Source organism: Anser anser (genome assembly GCF_964211835.1).
Source record: "Anser anser genome assembly, chromosome: 4".
Classification (NCBI taxonomy): domain Eukaryota; kingdom Metazoa; phylum Chordata; class Aves; order Anseriformes; family Anatidae; genus Anser; species Anser anser.
This window is the reverse complement of record NC_139724.1, coordinates 68,866,154-68,884,606: the sequence shown is the minus strand read 5'-3', so window position 1 is coordinate 68,884,606 and position 18,453 is coordinate 68,866,154. Positions and strand designations below refer to the sequence as shown.

At 44.0% G+C, this 18,453-nt stretch overlaps 1 protein-coding gene and 1 long non-coding RNA gene across 3 annotated transcripts in view; both read left to right on the top strand.

Annotated features, from left to right (window-relative positions):
• The first annotated feature begins 100 nt into the window (after positions 1-100).
• LOC310899353 lies at positions 101-3,505 on the top strand. 2 transcript variants are annotated; one of them, XR_014584228.1, is made up of 4 exons: positions 101-960; positions 1,562-1,670; positions 1,786-2,274; positions 3,273-3,505. It is a non-coding gene; the product is annotated as an uncharacterized lncRNA (long non-coding RNA). The 2 variants fall into 2 exon arrangements; XR_014584229.1 differs by having other exon boundaries at positions 101-1,670.
• A 2,481-nt stretch (positions 3,506-5,986) lies between these two features.
• HGFAC (HGF activator) overlaps positions 5,987-18,453 on the top strand; it is a 43,893-nt gene continuing 31,426 nt past the window's right edge. Inside the window, exons 1-4 of the mRNA XM_083832751.1 lie at positions 5,987-6,337; positions 7,793-7,847; positions 9,662-9,758; positions 15,628-15,701. Coding sequence (XP_083688877.1) covers positions 6,272-6,337; positions 7,793-7,847; positions 9,662-9,758; positions 15,628-15,701 — 292 coding nt within the window. The 5' untranslated portion in view covers positions 5,987-6,271. The remainder of the gene's footprint in view (positions 6,338-7,792; positions 7,848-9,661; positions 9,759-15,627; positions 15,702-18,453) is intronic.

Genomic DNA, 18,453 nt, shown 5'->3' with positions numbered 1-18,453 from the left:
AAGTATCATCTTGAAATGGACTTCTAAAATATTGGTTAGTTTTTGCAACTGGATTCACGTCTGGGTTGTGTCAATGAAGGTTCTGCATATTGTGGCTTGTAGTAAAGTCTTAAATCACTCACAGATTTGTGTGATTAAGGGTATAAAATTCCAGCCTGGTTTCCTTTTTGAAGCTCAAGCTCAGCTACTTTTATATGACTTGATTTTTCAGATCAGAACTAATGTTTTTTGGATGCATGAAAGAAACATTCATAAGTACAGCTGCAAGTAAAGGCAGGGCTCTCGTAATACATAGCTGCAGTTGCAGTGGCTGAAATGTGATTTCACAGAGTAGAAAGCTTGAGGCCATTACAAAATCAGTAAACAGAAAGGCGGCCAGTTGAAAAGAGAAAAATCACAAGCAGGATATTGTCTGATACCACATCCTACCAATGCAAAGCCAGGTGTTCCAAAGGGAAAAATAGTGAAACAGAAGGTGGTGCTCACAGGATTGCGTTTACATACTGCTTAGTAGCACCCAGGGGTGCTCGCTGCTGCTGGGAAGGCTGTGGCCTGCTGGGTGCTACGTGAGGGTTGTATGCCTGCTCCTGATGTGAGCAGGCGATGAGCTGGCCAGGTTGGGCTGGGGAAGGGAGACAAGCACAGCAACCATGTGGCTGGGGAGGGACTGCACTGCTGGTGGAAAGCAAGACCAAAGAGGTGATTTCTGAGGGATACCAATGAGATAAAGGGCTGGAAGGGGCAGGTAAGCAGCAGGATGTGGGGCTTGGTGAAGTGTGACATTTAACAAAAACACGCCAAGGATGGTGAGATGCAAGGCAGAGGACCACAGGGAGATAATCCCAGAGTCCAGGGACAGATGTGTCTCCATGGGGAGTCATGACGGCAGCACAAAGGTCTGCAGAGCCTCCAAAGGAGAGACTCAAGCCCTGCACAAGGCAACGGTGAGAGGAAGACCAGGTAACACATGTACAGAAGATGTTTGCTCTACCTGCTGGGTGCTGGGGAGGTGGTGGAGGCTGCTGGGGAGGTCACAGTCTGGAATGGGAGATCCACAGCCAGTGTGTTGGGGTGGGGAATGAGGGTGGTGAGGGACTGACATGAAAAATAAACATGATAGATCTGAGAACAGATTCAGTCCCTGGAGAGAAAAGGGAAAACGGTGCAGAGAACCCCAGAGCTGTGAGCTCATGGGTGAGGGAAGCCAGGAGAGGCGCTGGAGGAGCGTGGGAGGTGAGAGGGCTGAGGAGGAGTAAACATTTGGGTGAAGGCGTATCTTTCAATCCCAGCAGGATCTGCTACAGTGCAGCAGCTCCAAATCCGTGTTTGCTGGATCCCAGATGCCCAAAAAACAGACTTTTGCAGCTTCACTTTTACCAGCTTTGCTGCTGCTTGTAGAGGGGGGGATAGTTTGGGAAGGGATTGGTTTGCTCTCTTACAGTGTGCCTGAGGTTATGAATGGCTGCAAATATTAACAGCAAAGCCTGCTGCAGGAGAGGATGAAACAGGAAAAGCCAAAACCATGTAGATTCAACATTCCCCCTTCCTTCCCCTCCCACAGATTCCTGAAGCTCCCAGGGAGAGGAGAGGAGACGTGACACCTAGGGGTGTTTGTGGTTGCAGTTTGCCCATGTGGAAAGCGGTGCCTTTCAGGTGCTACGCTATTTAAGGTCCGTATGAATAGCTCATCAGTCTGGGGCACTTTCCAGCTTGGTTTGAGCCAAAGCTTTTTTTTTTTTTTTTTTTTTTTTTTCTGAAGTAAGCAAACAAACAAAATGATTTCAGCTTTCTTCCATTGCACGTGGCCTCAGCGAAGGAGAGCAATGGCTTTTCTCTGGGCTCCACTCCAGAACAGAGAAGAGGAGGTGGAGGCTCACTTCTTGCCCAGCAGTGAAGACCCTGGTTTTGGATGTCAGCGATCAGGTTGAGGTTACTCTGTTTCTTGAGACAGCTTTGACCTGTGTCCCCTGCACCAGGATTCCCATCTTGTCTTACTTTAAAATCTTTAGAAAATCACTAGCCTTGGAACCTAGGAGCATTAACCTCTGTTTTGGTGATTAGGATAGTCATTAAGAAGGACAGCCACATTTTGGTAAATACTCCCAAAAGCAGGTGATGGGAATGATCTCAAGCCACAGAGATAAAGGTAATCCTGTCCAGCAGTGACAGCAAGGTTGTAAAAACAGAGCACACCGATGAACCTTCAGCCGTGGGACATTCCTCCCCCAGTCAGCTCAGTACCTGATACACAGGTGTGAATGTAAATGGATGCAGGTATGTTTGAACTTGTCTTCTCCATTTACGTCTAGCGAACTCCTTGATGAAAAAAATTGCAATTTTATTATTTAATGCTGGTGCCTGACTCAATTTAGTTTTTGTTAGTATCGAGTGATTAAGGACGGTTGTTAACATTGCTTCATTATTACTAAGTAGTTCAGAGTCTGGGCTCAGTCTGGGCTTTTACTAATTATTGCTAAATGTGAAGAAATAAAAGCCATTGCGATGTGGGAAGTGAGGAAAAGACAAATGTATGAGGCAGCATAATCAGTATGTGATATACCCCCTGCAGCAAGCATTTCTGTCTCTTTCTGCTCATTTATTGTGTGTTTATTTGCCTTTTCATTTTCCCATGATGATGTTAATATAAAGGGAAAATGACTGCCGAAACTGAGGGATTTTAGCCTTTGATACAGAAGAATTACAGCCTGCAAACATGATAAAGACTTCCCAGTCTTTCTTTGAAACCTTTCATTGACTTCAGCAGTAGCAGAAGCTGGCTCTAAATGCATTTGGATTATGTGTGCTCCACAGGAAATGTTCAATATTATGTGCAGTGAATTTAAGAATCAGGACATGCCTTTCTTTAAAAGGAAAATGGAATTTTCTTAGAAAACAAGAACCAGACTCTAGCTGCAGTTTCACTGGTGGAACGAGCTGCAATACAGGCCCCATGCTTTGAAGCTGCCAAATAACATTGCTCCAACACCAGGTCTTTCCTCTATTTCCTATTTTCAGATTTCCTCTATTTATAACATAATTTATTCGTCTATTTATAACATAAATATTCCTCTATAACATAAACACTGACGATATATATATATATATTCTCAGTGTTTTATGGAGCCTCAACTGAAACAGGCACTAAAAGAATTCTGAAATTTAACATTAGGGACTTTATCCTGAGAGTGGCAGGGACTGTTTCCACATCACTGCTTCTCTTGTTGATGTTATGATATCTGCTCTGTCCACACACAACTGTTTTCTCCCTTTAGGGAAAGTTTCCTGCAGTATGCTGGAAATGATGAGTCACAGACGAAGCGGTTTGAGAAGGCAGAGGAGAGCAGCTCGGCGGGCTGGTCTGCCTGACCCGTGGGTCGTCGTGTGGTGCTCTGCCTCCATCTCTGGTTAGTCGAGTCCCGAGGTCACGCTGCAATTCCTGTAAACTGCCTGAGCACCCGGGATTGCGGCACCGATGTACATGAGTAAATAAAATAGGCTGCACTTGCTGGAGAGTCCTAAGTTCTGTGCTGCTGTTTTTGTACCCATTTCTGTTATTTTCATGCTGGAAGCCCTGTGCAGCTGGATTCTCTAAAGGAGAGAGTTAAAGAGTTAGGCATGAACGTGTGCTGGGAAGGGCTGTCCTCCCTCCTTGGTGCCTTTGGGGTCCTTCCCAGTTCACCCAGCACTGTGTAAAGGATTATGGATGTTAACACATCTGAACTCTCTTTCCCCAGATCTGTTCCCAAAGTGTCCCTGTATGCATGCTTCTTGGGCTGCTCATGACCGAAAACTTCAGGTGGAAAGACACAAATATCTGCAGCCTCCAATGTTCTTCATTCTCATGAAGTCTCAAGTTCCCAATGCCCTGTGAGGTTTCTAAGAATTCAATACCAAAATTGAATCTCCAGTTTTCTGAGTAGCTCCTTGCCAATTAAATATTTCTTCCTCTTAAAAAGTGCTTTTTACAGATTCTAGAAAAAGCCTGACAAAGGCAGGCAGACTTTCTCCTGGATATAAATAAGCCATAGGGTCACTAATCACTTAACATTATTTAAAAAAAAAATCTCAAATTTTGCTTTATCTCTGTAGCAGTAAGATCTGCTCAGACACCTCTCTGCTGAACCAATGCAGGCAGTGTTCCTGTAGTAGTTAGGGCTTTTTGGTGGTTCATATCTGTCTGAACCCTGAAATCACTGTTGGGTGATTCAGAGCTCAGAGGTGATTCCCATTACGTGGTGGTGCTCCTTGGGCGGCTCCTGGAAGCAGCCATGGCAACTGCTTGCTTTGATGTCTTCTTTTGCTTTCTGCCTGCAACATCCCTGGTGTTGCTTCTTTCTTTCCCTTGTATTAAGGAACCAGTTTCAGCCAAAGGCTTAGAGTTGTGACTCCCCAGAAAGACGTTCTACAACTCTTGGTTGTAGTTCAGTGCCAACAGACAGCAACCAGGAGCAGACACACTGAAGGGGGACAAATCATTTCTTTTTCTATTTTCTTCCTTTTAGATATATGAAAAAGCTTTCCTACAACCTGTCTTGGTCACCACTGAAATGTTTTTAGTTCCAGAAGTGGATAGTTTTTATTCTGGAAATGGGTGGAAGGAGATTTTTAGTGCTAAAGAAGCATCTTCCTCCTTCTCTTGCTGTCCAGTCCTCACTCTCCTCTCTTTCTGCAGAGCTTTTGGGGACTTTGGATGGAACACCAACCAATGGCTCCCCTCTACCCCCTTCGCCCCCTCCACAATTTAGGAGCCTAGATGCTAAGAGATGTCTGCGGGTCATTGGATAGGAATTACTAGACTGAAATCTAATGACCTAAGTCAAGAATGAGGGTAGGAAGTGGAAACCTGTGTTCCAGCTTTGCTAGGTGTCTACAGACAGACCAGAGTGTCTCTACCTCTTATTTCCTATTTGTAAAAAGAAGAAAAATTAGACAGATATGTTCTGTGAGTCCATTCTGAAGCTTTTTTAAATTTCAAATCTTCAGCCAACAAACAGTGCATAATGGCATAATCTTTTTCTGCTTGTTTGCTCTTTGCTGGATTTTGAAGGAGACAGTCTCAAATTTATGTGGTTCCTGCTGTTTGAAGCCTTACTGACAGTAGGAAAGTTTTGTCTATAATTCTATATCTGCATAATTGTACTAACAAGAGCTATTACTGTGATGACAGACACAGCAGCATGATAGCACATCCAGTGGAAATTCCCTCCAACATGATAAACCGTCATAGAAAAATCGTGCCTCTCAGTCCCAGGGCCTTAATGCCATTGTCGTGTTGGGGTAAAACAAAAAATCATGCCCCTTCCATAGCTGAGCTGGTAAAACTTCAAAGGGCAGAAGAAAACTTAAGCAAGGGCTATGTTATTCCTTCTGCTGCTGTGGCTCTGTGGATTTAGGGTGTGAAGAGGTGCGGTCCCTGATTGACAGCAGATGGCTGGCAAGAGCCTGGAGCACAGGCACAGTTATACCAGCCAAACCTGTGGATTTTGGTTGTGGGGCAAGGTGGGGCTGGAACAGCCTCTACTGGTGAAATCTCAGTTTTAGCAATACTCTGCATCCCCATTAGAAGAACTTCTGTGCAGCTATCGTGGCCAAGCACTTGCCGGACAGATGGTTTTGCTCAGGTGGCTGCAGAAGGGAGATTTTTGGTACACCGACTGTTTTGTCAGTGCTGTGTGTTCTCTCCCCTTTTAGTTTTCCCAGTCTGTTGCTCTGCAGGGCTGTTGTTGTAAGTCACAGCTGGGCAGGTAACCATCTGTTAATGAGTAATTCCTCTGTCTGATACTGGCATTGATCTGTTCCATATTTTGCAATGCAATGTCATTTCCTGAGTGGGCTTGTTGGGAGCTCCCTGTTATTGCTATACCATGCTTTTAATTAGCTCGTGAAGGGAAGATGAGAAGTGACTGGGTGCTAAATGATTTCTGTTACAGGCAACATTGGATCAGCTGTTCTGGAGGTGCCTTTAGCCACTTAATGAGCCCAGGGGAGGGAAGGGAGGACACTGCTGTCTATCAGAGAGGGACAGGCACTTTGTAACCTCTTTGCTCCCTGTGGTTTAGGCAGAGTATCTCACTCCATGGCATTCCCATCTACCCACAAAGACATTAATGATTAACGATAAGAGCTCTGCTTACTTAGAAAACTAAAATACCCTAAAGTCAAGTAAATCACAGTGCCTTGCGAAAGCTCCTTGCTGATTCACCCTCCTGCTCCAGCCCAGCCCTGGAAGCTTCCTTCTGCCAGGCAAAACCTTCGTGAGAGGAGAGCGAAGATGAAAGCCTGTGCTGCTTTCGCTCTTGTCTTGGCCCTGGCTCTGAGTGGTGACTGTTTGAGGATGGTAAGTGTGATTCCTCTGCTTTGGAGTGGCTGATCTCCTACGTGCTGCCTGGCAGGATGATGTTGCCCAGGGGCTGAATGGGTGATGCCGCTGGCCAGACGGAAGGGAAGAGTGCTTCGAGTGAAACATAAAACGGGTTTGTTAGATCAGGGCTCGCAGCAATGCTGACTAACCAGGGGCCTGTAGGATAGCTCGTCCCTATACATTTAAAGGAATTGTTCATGTGCATGCTTGCTAGGGGGAAGAGCGAGGGGGAGCAGGGACTACCAAAGTTGTAATACTCTGAAAATGCATCTCAGAAGTGTGTTGACGCAAGCAGCTACCTGCAATAGCATGGAAAGAGAGTGCTACCCCACCAGGCTTTGCTGCTGGCTGGTAACAACCTGATGGCAACCATCTCCTCCTATTACTGTTTTCATGACGTGCCCATCAGTGTTTTAAACACATTTTGTGTCCTTTTTGGGGGATGTCTGCAAGGCAGCTGTGGCACTGCATGGCCGTGCCAGGTTGGCTTTGCCAGTTTGCTTGAACCCCGCTGTGGCCTGGCATCCACCATGGCCTAGTTGCTCAGCTGATAGCCCTCATCCACACTTGTGTGTGTCACGGTTAGTCTTTTATCACCACAAGTATTTCCATAGACATTGTAGGTCGGAGCAGAGAGGGACATTCACGGTGCCTAGGACAAAGATCAGCCTTGGCTGAAGCCACCAGGGACTTCCCAGTGCAGACAGAATTAGTGCAGAGGGCAAGTGCAAAAATTGTTTCTTCCCCAGGACTGTTCAAGCCTACCTATATATCTTAGCAACAGCTTGGCTTTACTGCTTACTTACTACATTTTCTGCACAGCTCTATGTTCGTGATGTGCTGCTTCCTTGACTGCTTTCATTATATTTTTATCTTTCTATGGTTCAACTGTCAGCACCTTTGATGGCAGCAGCATTTTAGGTCTATTACCCTTCTTATTATTTCCTGTGGCTTCAAATCAGCTCAGCCTAGTGTTCTTTGCTTGCTGATTGGCGAACCCAGATAAAGCAGAGGTTGCTTTTTTAGCTAATGTCCCAGGGGATACGGCTAAACGGAAGGAAAAGTCAGAATTTTGACTTTTCAAAAAAAAAAAAAATATTATTTGTAGCTGTGAGCTGGCCCCAAAATGCATATATGTGTTCTGCAGGGAAACAGGGCATGTGTCTCTTGGCAGTAGAAAGATAAAATGGAGCAGGGCTTCAGCCTTCTGTGTTTTCCTGTTTTAACAGAGACCTTTCACTAACCAGTGTTCACGTATCCTGGTTCATCAGGTTGTGCCCCAGCTAAAATCAGGTGCAAATAATGAGATCTTTGCAGAAGAACTGAGAGAAACACAGTTTGAGGGCACCTTGGAAAGCATGTTTATCTGTACAGGATGGTTCCCAGAGTGAATTTCTCTCTCCAATCCATATTCTCTTTTTCTCTTTGTAGCACTACAAATCTGGGGCAGGAAGAGGCTCAAAACATGAGTTCGCTCACCCACAAGGTACTAAGTCGAATCCAATAGGTTTCCTGACAGTAGGAATGATCTGTCTGTCTGCATCCATGCTGTGCAAGCCGGTAGTAAGCCTGTCTTTGTTTCAACATGAATAAGGATTATGGAATGGTTATGACAATATTAATGTCTGCATAGAGGTGAATTTGGGATTAGCTCAGGCATCTCAGATAATTTCCCTTCAGGTGGGGATTAATGCGAAGGTGCTGATGGGATTTTCATTTTTTTGAGCTGGTGTGACTTATGTTTTCTCACAACACGGTCAGGCTGTAGATGTGCAACTCCCTTTATTTTAATCAGAGCTGTGTCTGCCCTGCACTTTAAAGTACATGAGCTCTTTGTATGTATGGGTTCAATTTCTGCCACAGTCCTTGATCTCTGTGTGAGAGGAGGGTTTGAGTACCATGCAATTTGCTGCACTGCCTTTATTTAGATGTCACCTTAAAAATCAGATGTCCTGGCTGTGTGCAGGCATTGCAGACTTCCAGTTTTAAAGCTTTTATTGCCCTGTGCTTTTGCCATTATGGATTATATGAATTGGACCATTAGTGGTGCCTTTATAGCTTAGAACAGTCTTTAACAACCTATGGGATGAAATATGTCTTCTGGATGGATGTGTTTTCACAACTGTCCTTGCTACATGTAACGGGAACTATCAGGCAGCTAAGGTAAATATCTGAACATTTACCCAATTCGTTCAGATAATGAAAACCAAGTTTCAAAAAGTGATAGCAAATGGTCTTGTGGAAGCTATTTTGCACTGGCAATGCAGAAGTGTTGGGGTGACTGTAATTCCAGTTGGCCAGAAAGGGCTAGGACCACAAGGCTGGGTTACTTTATTCCATAGTGCTAACAACTGGCCTCAGCAGCTCTTTGAGATGATATGTCAGGGCTTGAAAGGGTTAACAGATACTGCAAGAGTGTGCAGGAGCTCCAGCCGTGACTGCAGGGTAAGCTCAGGACATGGAGCGATTGCACGTCGTCACCAAGAAATGGAAACATGCTGTGCTGCAGGCTTGGTTGTATGCCCCATTTCTCACCTACAACAGCGGTTGGCTTCCCATTCATGCTCCTGGTTCTCAGAATGGATTGCTTTTAGTTTAATGTTTAAATAAGCTCTGACAGTTTTCCATTGTCTTTTATTATCTTCAGTCTCTTTCATTCTCAACACTCATCTTGAAGGATTTTTTTTCTGTTAGACTCCCACCACCCATCCTTACAAAACTATCGCTGACTTGGCAAACGTAAAACTTGCCCTTTTCAGACACCAGTCCCACTGATTTATCTCCATTTATCCCAAAGGGATACAGAATTATCCATCACCCCCTAACCTTTCCCCACAACCTTTAAAACCTTCTTTCCCCTGGCTGTTTCTATTTCAGTTTGTACTGCCTGGTGCCTTAATTGTTTTAAACAGATGTTACAAAGTGAAAGGTAGCCTGAAAGGATACTACTTCAGAAATCAATGTAATGTGCTATTACAATACTCCGTAATTAGAAATGAAAATTGCGATTAATGAATATAATTGGCATTTGCTGTACCAGAAATTGTAATGTATTTTGAGCTTGAAATGATCTGCGATCTTTACCACACAGCCCATTGCTCTCTGTTGACTTAGTCATTATGTAGGATTTTTGGCCTCTTCTTATGCACTGGAAGTTGCAAAGACACAGAATCCAAAGCGCAGCTGAAAAACCCGAAGTTGCCTATCTTTACAATTTCATATAATAACATACAATATGTATATATACACCTATGGGCTGGTGTTCAAGTGCATGATGAGGTTTTTATTCTTGTATTGCAGTGTTTACAGAGGATGGAAATTTATGCAAATTTCCTTTCCGGTATGGCGGAAGGCTTTACCACTCTTGTTTATCAAATATATTTTCCCGAAAGAAATGGTAAGTTAACATTGCTCACAAATGAAGACAATGTTCAAATGAAAGTGTCATGCTTTTAGTATTTTAATCTTGTTTTTGTAATAATTAACATGGGGTCGTTCTTGTGCCCACTGAGGGCAATGCTGTTCCTCTGCTGATACTCATGGTCCTTGGATCAATATTTGTGCACAAAGGGGGGGGTGAACCCAGTTTTGGGGTCCCCAGGGCCACATAAATTTCAGCAATTGCAGAAATGTTATTTTCCTTGGCCTTCAGATTGGAATTGTAATTATATCAGTGGGGAGAGCTGGTACAGAACAAGCCAGCATGAGGAACTACCAGGTAGCAACCCTCTGCTGAAGGCAAAGGGAGAGATATGACCACCTGTAAGAAGTGACACTCTGTTAAGGAATTGGTTGATTTTTGTGGGCTGTACTTGTAGTGCAGCAGGGACAAGCTGATTTTTGAAGCTGATTTTTGAGGGAAGTTGGCTTTTTCCCCATATCTCTAATTTCTATTCTGATTGGCACCAGGCTCCTTTTGCATGGTGCATTATTCCTGAGTAGACATTTATTCTACTAGTATGTTTAAGACCAGGTCTCCTAATTTTGAGCAAAGGTTGTACTTTCACACGTGGAAGTTGTTAGTATTCGTTATTCATGTAGTGTTAAGGGCAGTCAGGTGGGAACCCTACTGCAACAAGCACTGAATAAACAAGACTAACTTGCAGACAAACCTGTCTAATGAGTGTATTAACAGAGACCAAAGGCAACAAAGCAGAGAGTATATGGGCACCACTAACGTAAGAAAATATGCACAGATGACCTATGTGAAAGGCACATACATACACATTTTCAGGATGAAGATGCTTTGCAGAGCGTGTATTGCTGGCCCATGTGGGACAGAACTTGCAGGTTTTATGTTGCACTAATTTTTTTTAGGATCTTTATTGTCTTTCTGATGGCACATCTGTTTCAAGTGCAAGGGCTGGTGTAATACAAACAACACAACATGTGTTGCAAATGGACACAGAGCTTCAGGTTAGGAGAGCATATCTGATTGTCCTCAGCATCCAAAGATACAATCCAGACAAGAAACACCTCAAGGATTCAAGAACGTCATCGCTAAAGGAAGGGAACTGGAATAATTATCTAGTGTGAAACCTGTCCTTGGTGGACTGCAGCCACAATGAGCTTGACCTTTGGACCCACTTAATCTCACACAATGTTTAAGATGAGTCTTGTTAATACGTGACACTCTGTGTATTTGTTTTTAGCCAGTTAGGCTACAGAAATGGAAAACCTGTGAATGTATGGAATCCAAGGTTAAAGCATACTTTAGAGCTGACCTTGGACACTTTGCAGTTGTACTTCCTATTTTTTTAAAAGCCATTTACAAGCGGGTAGACGAGGAGGGCAGCTGGAGCTGTTTGGTTTTGACAGGCCATTTAACCCCATGGCTGACCTTCTGGCTAGTGTTTACTCTTCTTTCATAAGCTAAAAGCAATGCAGCGTGTGACTTTGGGCACACAGATGCCAGGAACAGAGCCCTGAGGAACAGCTGGGAAATGTGCTCTGTGCATGTTTGTGTGTGTTGGCACCAGCCCACGCAGGGCTGATGGTGAAGGACTGGTCCCAGGGGACAGACAGGCGAGGGCAAGGCTCAGCTCCTTCCTGCTCCTGTCTGCCCATGAGCTGCAAGCAAGGATGGAGATGGTGGGAGGCTGGGAGCCACCTGCCTCTTGGGAATGAGACCAGACTGGGAGAAATTGCTCCTTTTTAGATATTTTGCTTAGTCTGCAAGGGTTCTCTGTAATAATTGGCTTTCTGTGCTTGATCAAGCCCAAGAGAGTGCTAGAGTATGCACTTAATGAGTACATGTTCATACTCCTCAGGTCAAACCTTAAGGCATGACTCAAGGCCAGACTTTATACCATGAGCCAAAGCCTGCTTCCATTGGCTTTAGTTTTGTTACGTGCATTCTTACACTACCTATGGCACAGGTATCGTGTGCTAACCCATCATATTAGGTTTAATAAAAAGACAGTCCTGCTTCAGAAAGCATTTAAGATCAGTGTCTATCTCAACACAATGCAGAATATCTCACTTACGAAAGCTGAGATGTTGATTAAAAGGACTGAACGTGGTAAGAAGATCAGACATGACCTTGATGATTTCTAGCATTAAACATTTCAAAATAAGTCAGAGTTCTGACTGCAGAAACCTCTCCCTACTTAACTCTGAGTGCAACAAACAATGTTGTATCTTTATAAATATTTATCGAAAACACAGGAAAGGAGACAAAATAATTGCAGTATTCAAATAACAAACTTCCTTTAACAGCATCCTGTATTGCATTCCCCTTTAATTATAATCTGTTTTCACAGATAAATTCCTATTTAGCATTCTCTTACCAGGTACTAAAGATGTCATGTAAATTTGCCTTTTGTGTTAGAGGAAAAAAAATTAGCTGGAACTGGTGGTGAAGCTCATTCCCACCTCCAGAAACACAAAGCAGTGTAGGGATGGACAAAATGGGGGTGAAAGTCCCAGGGACATTTGTGAGAGCAAATGCAGTGGCTGGTCTGAACTGCGACTGAGCCAACCCTGAGGCTGCAGGGCTGCTGCCAGCACCCTGTCCCTTTCGCCAGTGGTGGGATGAGCTCCCCTGAGATCCTGCTCAAGCCCTCTAAAGGGGGCTTTTCGGCCAGCTGGCAGAAGGCAAAAGGTAGTGAATTTCAAGCTGGAAAGTTTATGGCAGTTGATGAAAGGAGAAGGACATCCTGGGTGAGCCAGGAGACACCAGGCATCAGGCTTTTGTTTCTGCTGGTGCTGGTGGTGGTTGCTTTGGTGGTTCTTGGCAAAGTCAGGCCACCTCTCATGGCCAGGGCAATGCCTAAGGAGGCCAGAGGGAACCTCCATGCCTCAAACACGGTGATAGCACCAGGCATGACCACGGAGCTCTTTCCTTGCACCTATCTGGCTCCAGCTCGGTGCTTTGTATGGTCTCCAAAAGGTTTTATTATTAAGGCTCCCAAAATGCTCCCAATGGGTAAAATAGCCCTTCTTCCATATGTTCTACCTGTCAGTTAGGCCACATCTGTGATCCACCATTTTGTCTGTCCATTCCTGATTGCATTCCCATGTTGTTTATCGCACATAGGTTAAAGTGTTGGTTTAATCAACCCCTAGCAGTGTTGTACTACTACTGATTCTGGTGTAATTCAATATCTGTGTATTTAAGTTTTCACTTTTTCATTGACAATTTTATGTGACAGGTTGATGTAAAGACATTTATTATCCCATAAATTTTGAGAGTGGGCATAAGTAAAACCAGCACAAAGAAATAATAAGCTGATATTGGCTGGTCTGCCTGCTGGAGGCAACAGCCTGTGAAAAACCAAAATGTTATCACATTTTTGGAAAACCTCCCAGTGAATAACAGATATTAAAAAGGGAAAGGAGGGAGAATAGTGAGGTAGCTTTGAGGATGTGCCTAGCTCCCAAACAGTAAGAGAAACACGGTATAATATGTAAAGCTTATACAAATGTGCAAGAAGCCTGGCACTGAGGAGGCAGCCCGGCTGCCCAGGGCAGGATCAATGTCTTCGTAGTCATTGTGAGGTGATAGGGAATGAGGGACAGGTTGTGAAGAGCTTTAGGTGGGAGGATCAGTGGGTTGCAGGAAGCCAGTGGAAGAAGCAATGGCAGGACCTCTTACGACAAAAAACCTTTAGGAAGAAAAAAATGGAGTTCTCTATTTGCTTCTAACTTGGCACCTGCTGGACAGAGTCCAGAGAGTATTACTTTTTGTATAATTTTTCCCCCTAATGACAGGAATTTGCTCAAATTCATTATGACAAATACTCAGTTCTACTTTTAGATGTATACAGAACCTTTTTCATTTGCCTCCCCCATGCTGCTAGTGTAACACCACTCTGCTAAATCAATAATTATGTCAGTCAGAAAACTCTCCTTCCCCGTCATTACTGGCACAAATGAAATGTTAAGTCTGAGGCCATTTTGCCAACAGTAACACAAGTAGCACACTGCTGAGAAGCACTTAACTCGCTGTGATCTTCATGTGCTGTAGACCATCCTTTAAAAGAGTACGATGATCCACTTGCCACCAAAAGAGCACAGGGAAATTTCCATTAACTCCCAGCAGAATTGCATGGACCTTAATGCCTGTGAGAAAGCAGTATCTTTAAGAACGTGTTATTTTGCATTAGAATACTAAGCACCTTTCTTTTTATGTACCTTATATGATTAAGGTCAACTAACTTAACATACATGGCCTATTCAGTCGCTCCATAGGAACCAAAGCATTTTAAATACCACATAGCATCTAGTAGAAGCGAGGTAGGGCAGTTAAAAAAGCAGATGTGCTCTACAATAAAATTTTGACCTAGCTTGTGGGGTCCTAGGGTGGAAAGATAATTTAATACCACAACTGTTCAATGTATGATGAAAATACAAATAATAAAGCCAGATTATTTGACATGTTAAATAAAGCAAACTTCTATTTCTTCCAATGCCCTGTAGCTACACATTTCCCTATGTGGTGACAGACGGTACAACTAATATTTATTACAGAACCATAGAACCATTTGATCGTTTAGATTGGAAAAGACCTTCAAGTTCATTAAGTCCAACCATTAACCTGACCTACCGAGCCCTATCACTAAACCATGTCCCTAAACTGTGTCCCTTACTGCCATGTCCAGTTAAGAAAGATATTTTGGTGGATGGAATATTGGGACAGGATGTGGACCTCTGGGGTTCAGCCTCGGTTCAGTCACGCACTCCCTGCATGACCTTGGGGAAACCTGTAAGTCTACCTCTGCAAGAGGGGAATATGAACTTAATGCTCGTGGGAGTGCTATGAGTCTTGGAGGCAACAGACAGATAAGGGCAAGAAGAGTGCACAGACTATGTGACCATCAAAGTCTGGATGGATGGTGCCTTGGTAGGGTTCTCACAGGCAGTGTGGGGTGCAGGATTCAACGTGCTGCTCTGCAGAAAGCAGAGGGTTTATCCGTGCCTTTGGAAACCACCCATACGTCAGTTATTTCCTCATTTTGTCAGGCAAGCTAAAAATTAGAAATACTTTAAAGGAACTGAGTGCAAAATATCTTTGCTGCTGCAAGCCAAGAGAAAGTCCCTCTGCGGACAGTCTCCTGCCTCCACAGTTTATTAAAGGTAACTGGCAGGCATCAGAAATGGGTTGGGTCCTGTTTGGCTAGTTCTGTAATGAATAAAGGAGACACAATTTATTGGCTTTGGTTTTGGTTTTTATTTCTGTCTTTTGTTTTCTAATCTTAGAAATGGAAAGCAGATTCTTTTTTTTTCCTTTTCTGGAGGATTCATTGGGGATCTCAGGTTCTGCTTCCACATCTCAGTCTGTATTTAGTTTGAGACAGATGGGGCAGAGCATCTTTAACAACAACAACAAAAAGGCATATATTTTCCTCTGGTGTTGAGAGAGTTTGAATGAAACAGATGCTGACTAGGAAAAAAGTATGAATTTACTTATCGCCAAAGAGCAAAGGCCATGTAGTTTCAATGTAAAAATGTATTCTCGCTCTTTCTGGACTGAGAGCAAAAAGAAGGTTCCTGGCTATAATGAAGCAATGTTTTGAGGGGCACAGTGGTCTGTAGTAGCCCTAAGCCTGTGAACCCTCATAAGCATCTTCTTCTCTGCAAGATCTTTATTTAAAGCCAAAATTCCCAATATTCTGTGCACAGATTGCTCCAACAACAGCCAGGGTGAAACAACTTCCCATGCTTGCCCTTCATTCTCTGTGATTGTGAGGGGTCCTCTTGCTTCATCTGGTGCAACATCCACGCTGTTTGAAGCTGCTCTAAGCTGCATCTCTAATTCTTTCCAGGTGTTCAACAACACATAACTACGACCGCGACAGGAAGTGGGGGTACTGTAAGTTGTTGTCCAAAGAGCAGCCAGGTAAGGCAAGCTATTGCCTAGTCACACCATGTACCTGCATCCTACTTTTCCACCTGCAGTAAGAGGGGACAGTGCCTTCTGTGAAGCTTTTATTTGGTGTACACAGAACAAGCCTTCACACTAACCATTTCTGGGGTCTCTCTGTGACTCTGCATAACCATAACTGTGAATTCATAGCCATTGAATATTCATAACCATGAGGCTGTGAATATCACAGAGTCTTTAATTCACTGTTGACTAACCCGAAGCCATGGAGAGAAATTATGGCAGAGCCAATATGGAAATCTGAGCTCCTGCTGAGCACAGAGGTGATCATCTTCTCCCTCATGCTTTGGAGGTGCCTTTTAGTTTCCCCCTCATCTAATCAGCTACATTTTCTGTCTCTTTGAGCATTAATTTTTAGAAGGTACAGAAACATTTCACGCTGTGTACAACACACAGCCATGACTTTACAGCTGTCCTGCCTCAAGATCTCAGAGTAAGGAGTAGGCCTTCAAAACCAGGCTTCCTTGGGTTATGGGCTGCTTCAGAGAATACAAGAGGACGGATGCTTCATTGCAGGAGAACTGAGGGAGAAGGAAAGGGTTATTTAGCCGAGCAGTGCTACCTCTTCATGTGGATCACCCCACTCAAGTGCTATGATTACCTCATTGTGAAAGTCTGCCTAAAACGAGAAGCCAAGATCTGTGGTAAACTCTCCTTTCTATCTAAGTCACTCCTAATTGACACAGTGGGTGAAATCACCACGTCCCAAGCATTCCTGTGAGGAACGTGCATCCATGTCCTCAGCGTTACCTCAATGGCTGGCCCCTGCATGGCTGTCTCCCCAACTTCATGCTTCCAAGCTGGCTGCTTGGGGATCTCATTTGGCAGCATCTAACATCCATTTTGAAGCATCTAACTCACTCACTTTGTAGGAACATACACATCTAGTTCTCAATTTATACAGTGACAGAGCAGTGTTGAAAAATCAGGTGTAGCACTGATCAGACTTGATGCCCCGTGTCTGTTTTTGGATCTGTGTTTAAATGTTGATCATGTTCCTCTGTTCTCCTTGATGCTGCTTTCAGATGTGACCTGTCTTGTTTAGTCTGTGGAATCTGGCTGGACAACCTTGCATGTTCCCTTCTCACTTTCAAACAAAGGACATTTTCTGCCATCGCCTTGCAGGGATTTCTCCATCCTGTCAGGAGACTCATTGTCAAACATATTACAATCTACCAGAGCACTTGAAAAGCCAATGCTGGCTGAATCATCCTGAGAGTCTCAAATTAAGCAGTACGCAGCATCATCATTTAAAACTTAACAACTTTAAATTATTTTCCAGCCTGGCTTTAAAACAGATCAACAGTAGATCAGAGACAAATGGCCTAACCCAAAACAAGCAGCAGTGCATGTGCCTTTGTAATGCAAGTGTGCCAGACATGAACACAGACTTTATAGACAGTTCATGCTTGCAAGAGTCACGTCATGAAGGCTCCACTTCCTTATTCACGGGTGCCTTCCCAGAGTGTGAAGTGTTGGAAGCAGTAACTCATGACTATTTTAATCCTCCAGTGAAACCATGTCACAGTGGTGTCTGGCTGATGGAAGGAGGCTGTTTCAGTGACTGAGGAAGAAGCTCTCCAAGTCCTGTGCTTTGCATTTCCATGTTAGTGAGCGTCCCGGCAGGCACAACTCAGGTCCAGCCCCACCAGTGATTCTTCGGCACCTGAAAACTGCCCCTGGGCCCTACCTAAAGTGAATATAATAGGAGGGTTCCTGCCCCTCTCTTGTCTCTCCCCAGCCTTACAGTGTTTATTTCCACCCTCCATTTCTTCTCAGGACTTATCTTTCAGCCCTTTTCCATTTCTCTCTGCAGTCTTGGGGGTAGAGTTTCTGTTGTGCTGTTTCTTCACTGCTGTGAATGGGTCCCAGACCACCCTGGCATCACTTGCTCCTCCTATGCAGAAAAACACAGGGCTTATAGGACATGCATCCTTTTGGGACCCAAGATAGTCCATTTGGCCAGGGTGGGGCATCCATCCCCAGTGGAGGATGGATTTGCTGGGGAGCCCTCCATCTTCCCCCTTTCCCCACTGCTCCTCCAGGGGTTCCTTGTGCCACCTCTGTCCCTCTCCCTGCCCATCACTGTGGTCCTGGCAGCCCCATGAGCAGCTGTCTCCAAAGTGAGCAAACCTTTTGGGACTCTCCATCTCATTTTCTGCTGTTACTCTCTGTAGGGTGGTTTGCAAAAAGAAAGGCACCTCACCAGCCTGCCTCTTGATGAGGGCTGTCAGCGTACTACAACTCCAGTAAGGGCTTGCCTTGGTTACTGGTTCTTCTCCAGAAAACAAGAGTTATATGTGTGAGAGAGAAAAGGAAAAGAAAGAGAGGGATGGGATCGTTGCTGGCTGTTACAAAGAAAATACTTTATTCCTAGAAGCATTAAGGATTTTGTAAAATTAAATATAAAAGTATTGAGATGTTTATTTATTAGCATAGTTCTATTTTATTTATGTATGTATGTATTTATTTCTTTAATATATTTTTTTAAGCAGCGTGCACTGTATTTGGACTTGGAAAAGGTTTAACAGATCATCAGCCATAGGTTAAAGAGTAAAGGTTTATGTTGAGGTCTAAAGGGAGAAGTGGCAAAATGGCTGAAGGGAATTTCAAGCAAAGGGAGGGAAGTTCACTTGCTGGGGAAAATAACTGGGAAGAGGGCAGGAGTCAAACTGAATAATGCTGATCTTCTAAACATGGAAAGTAT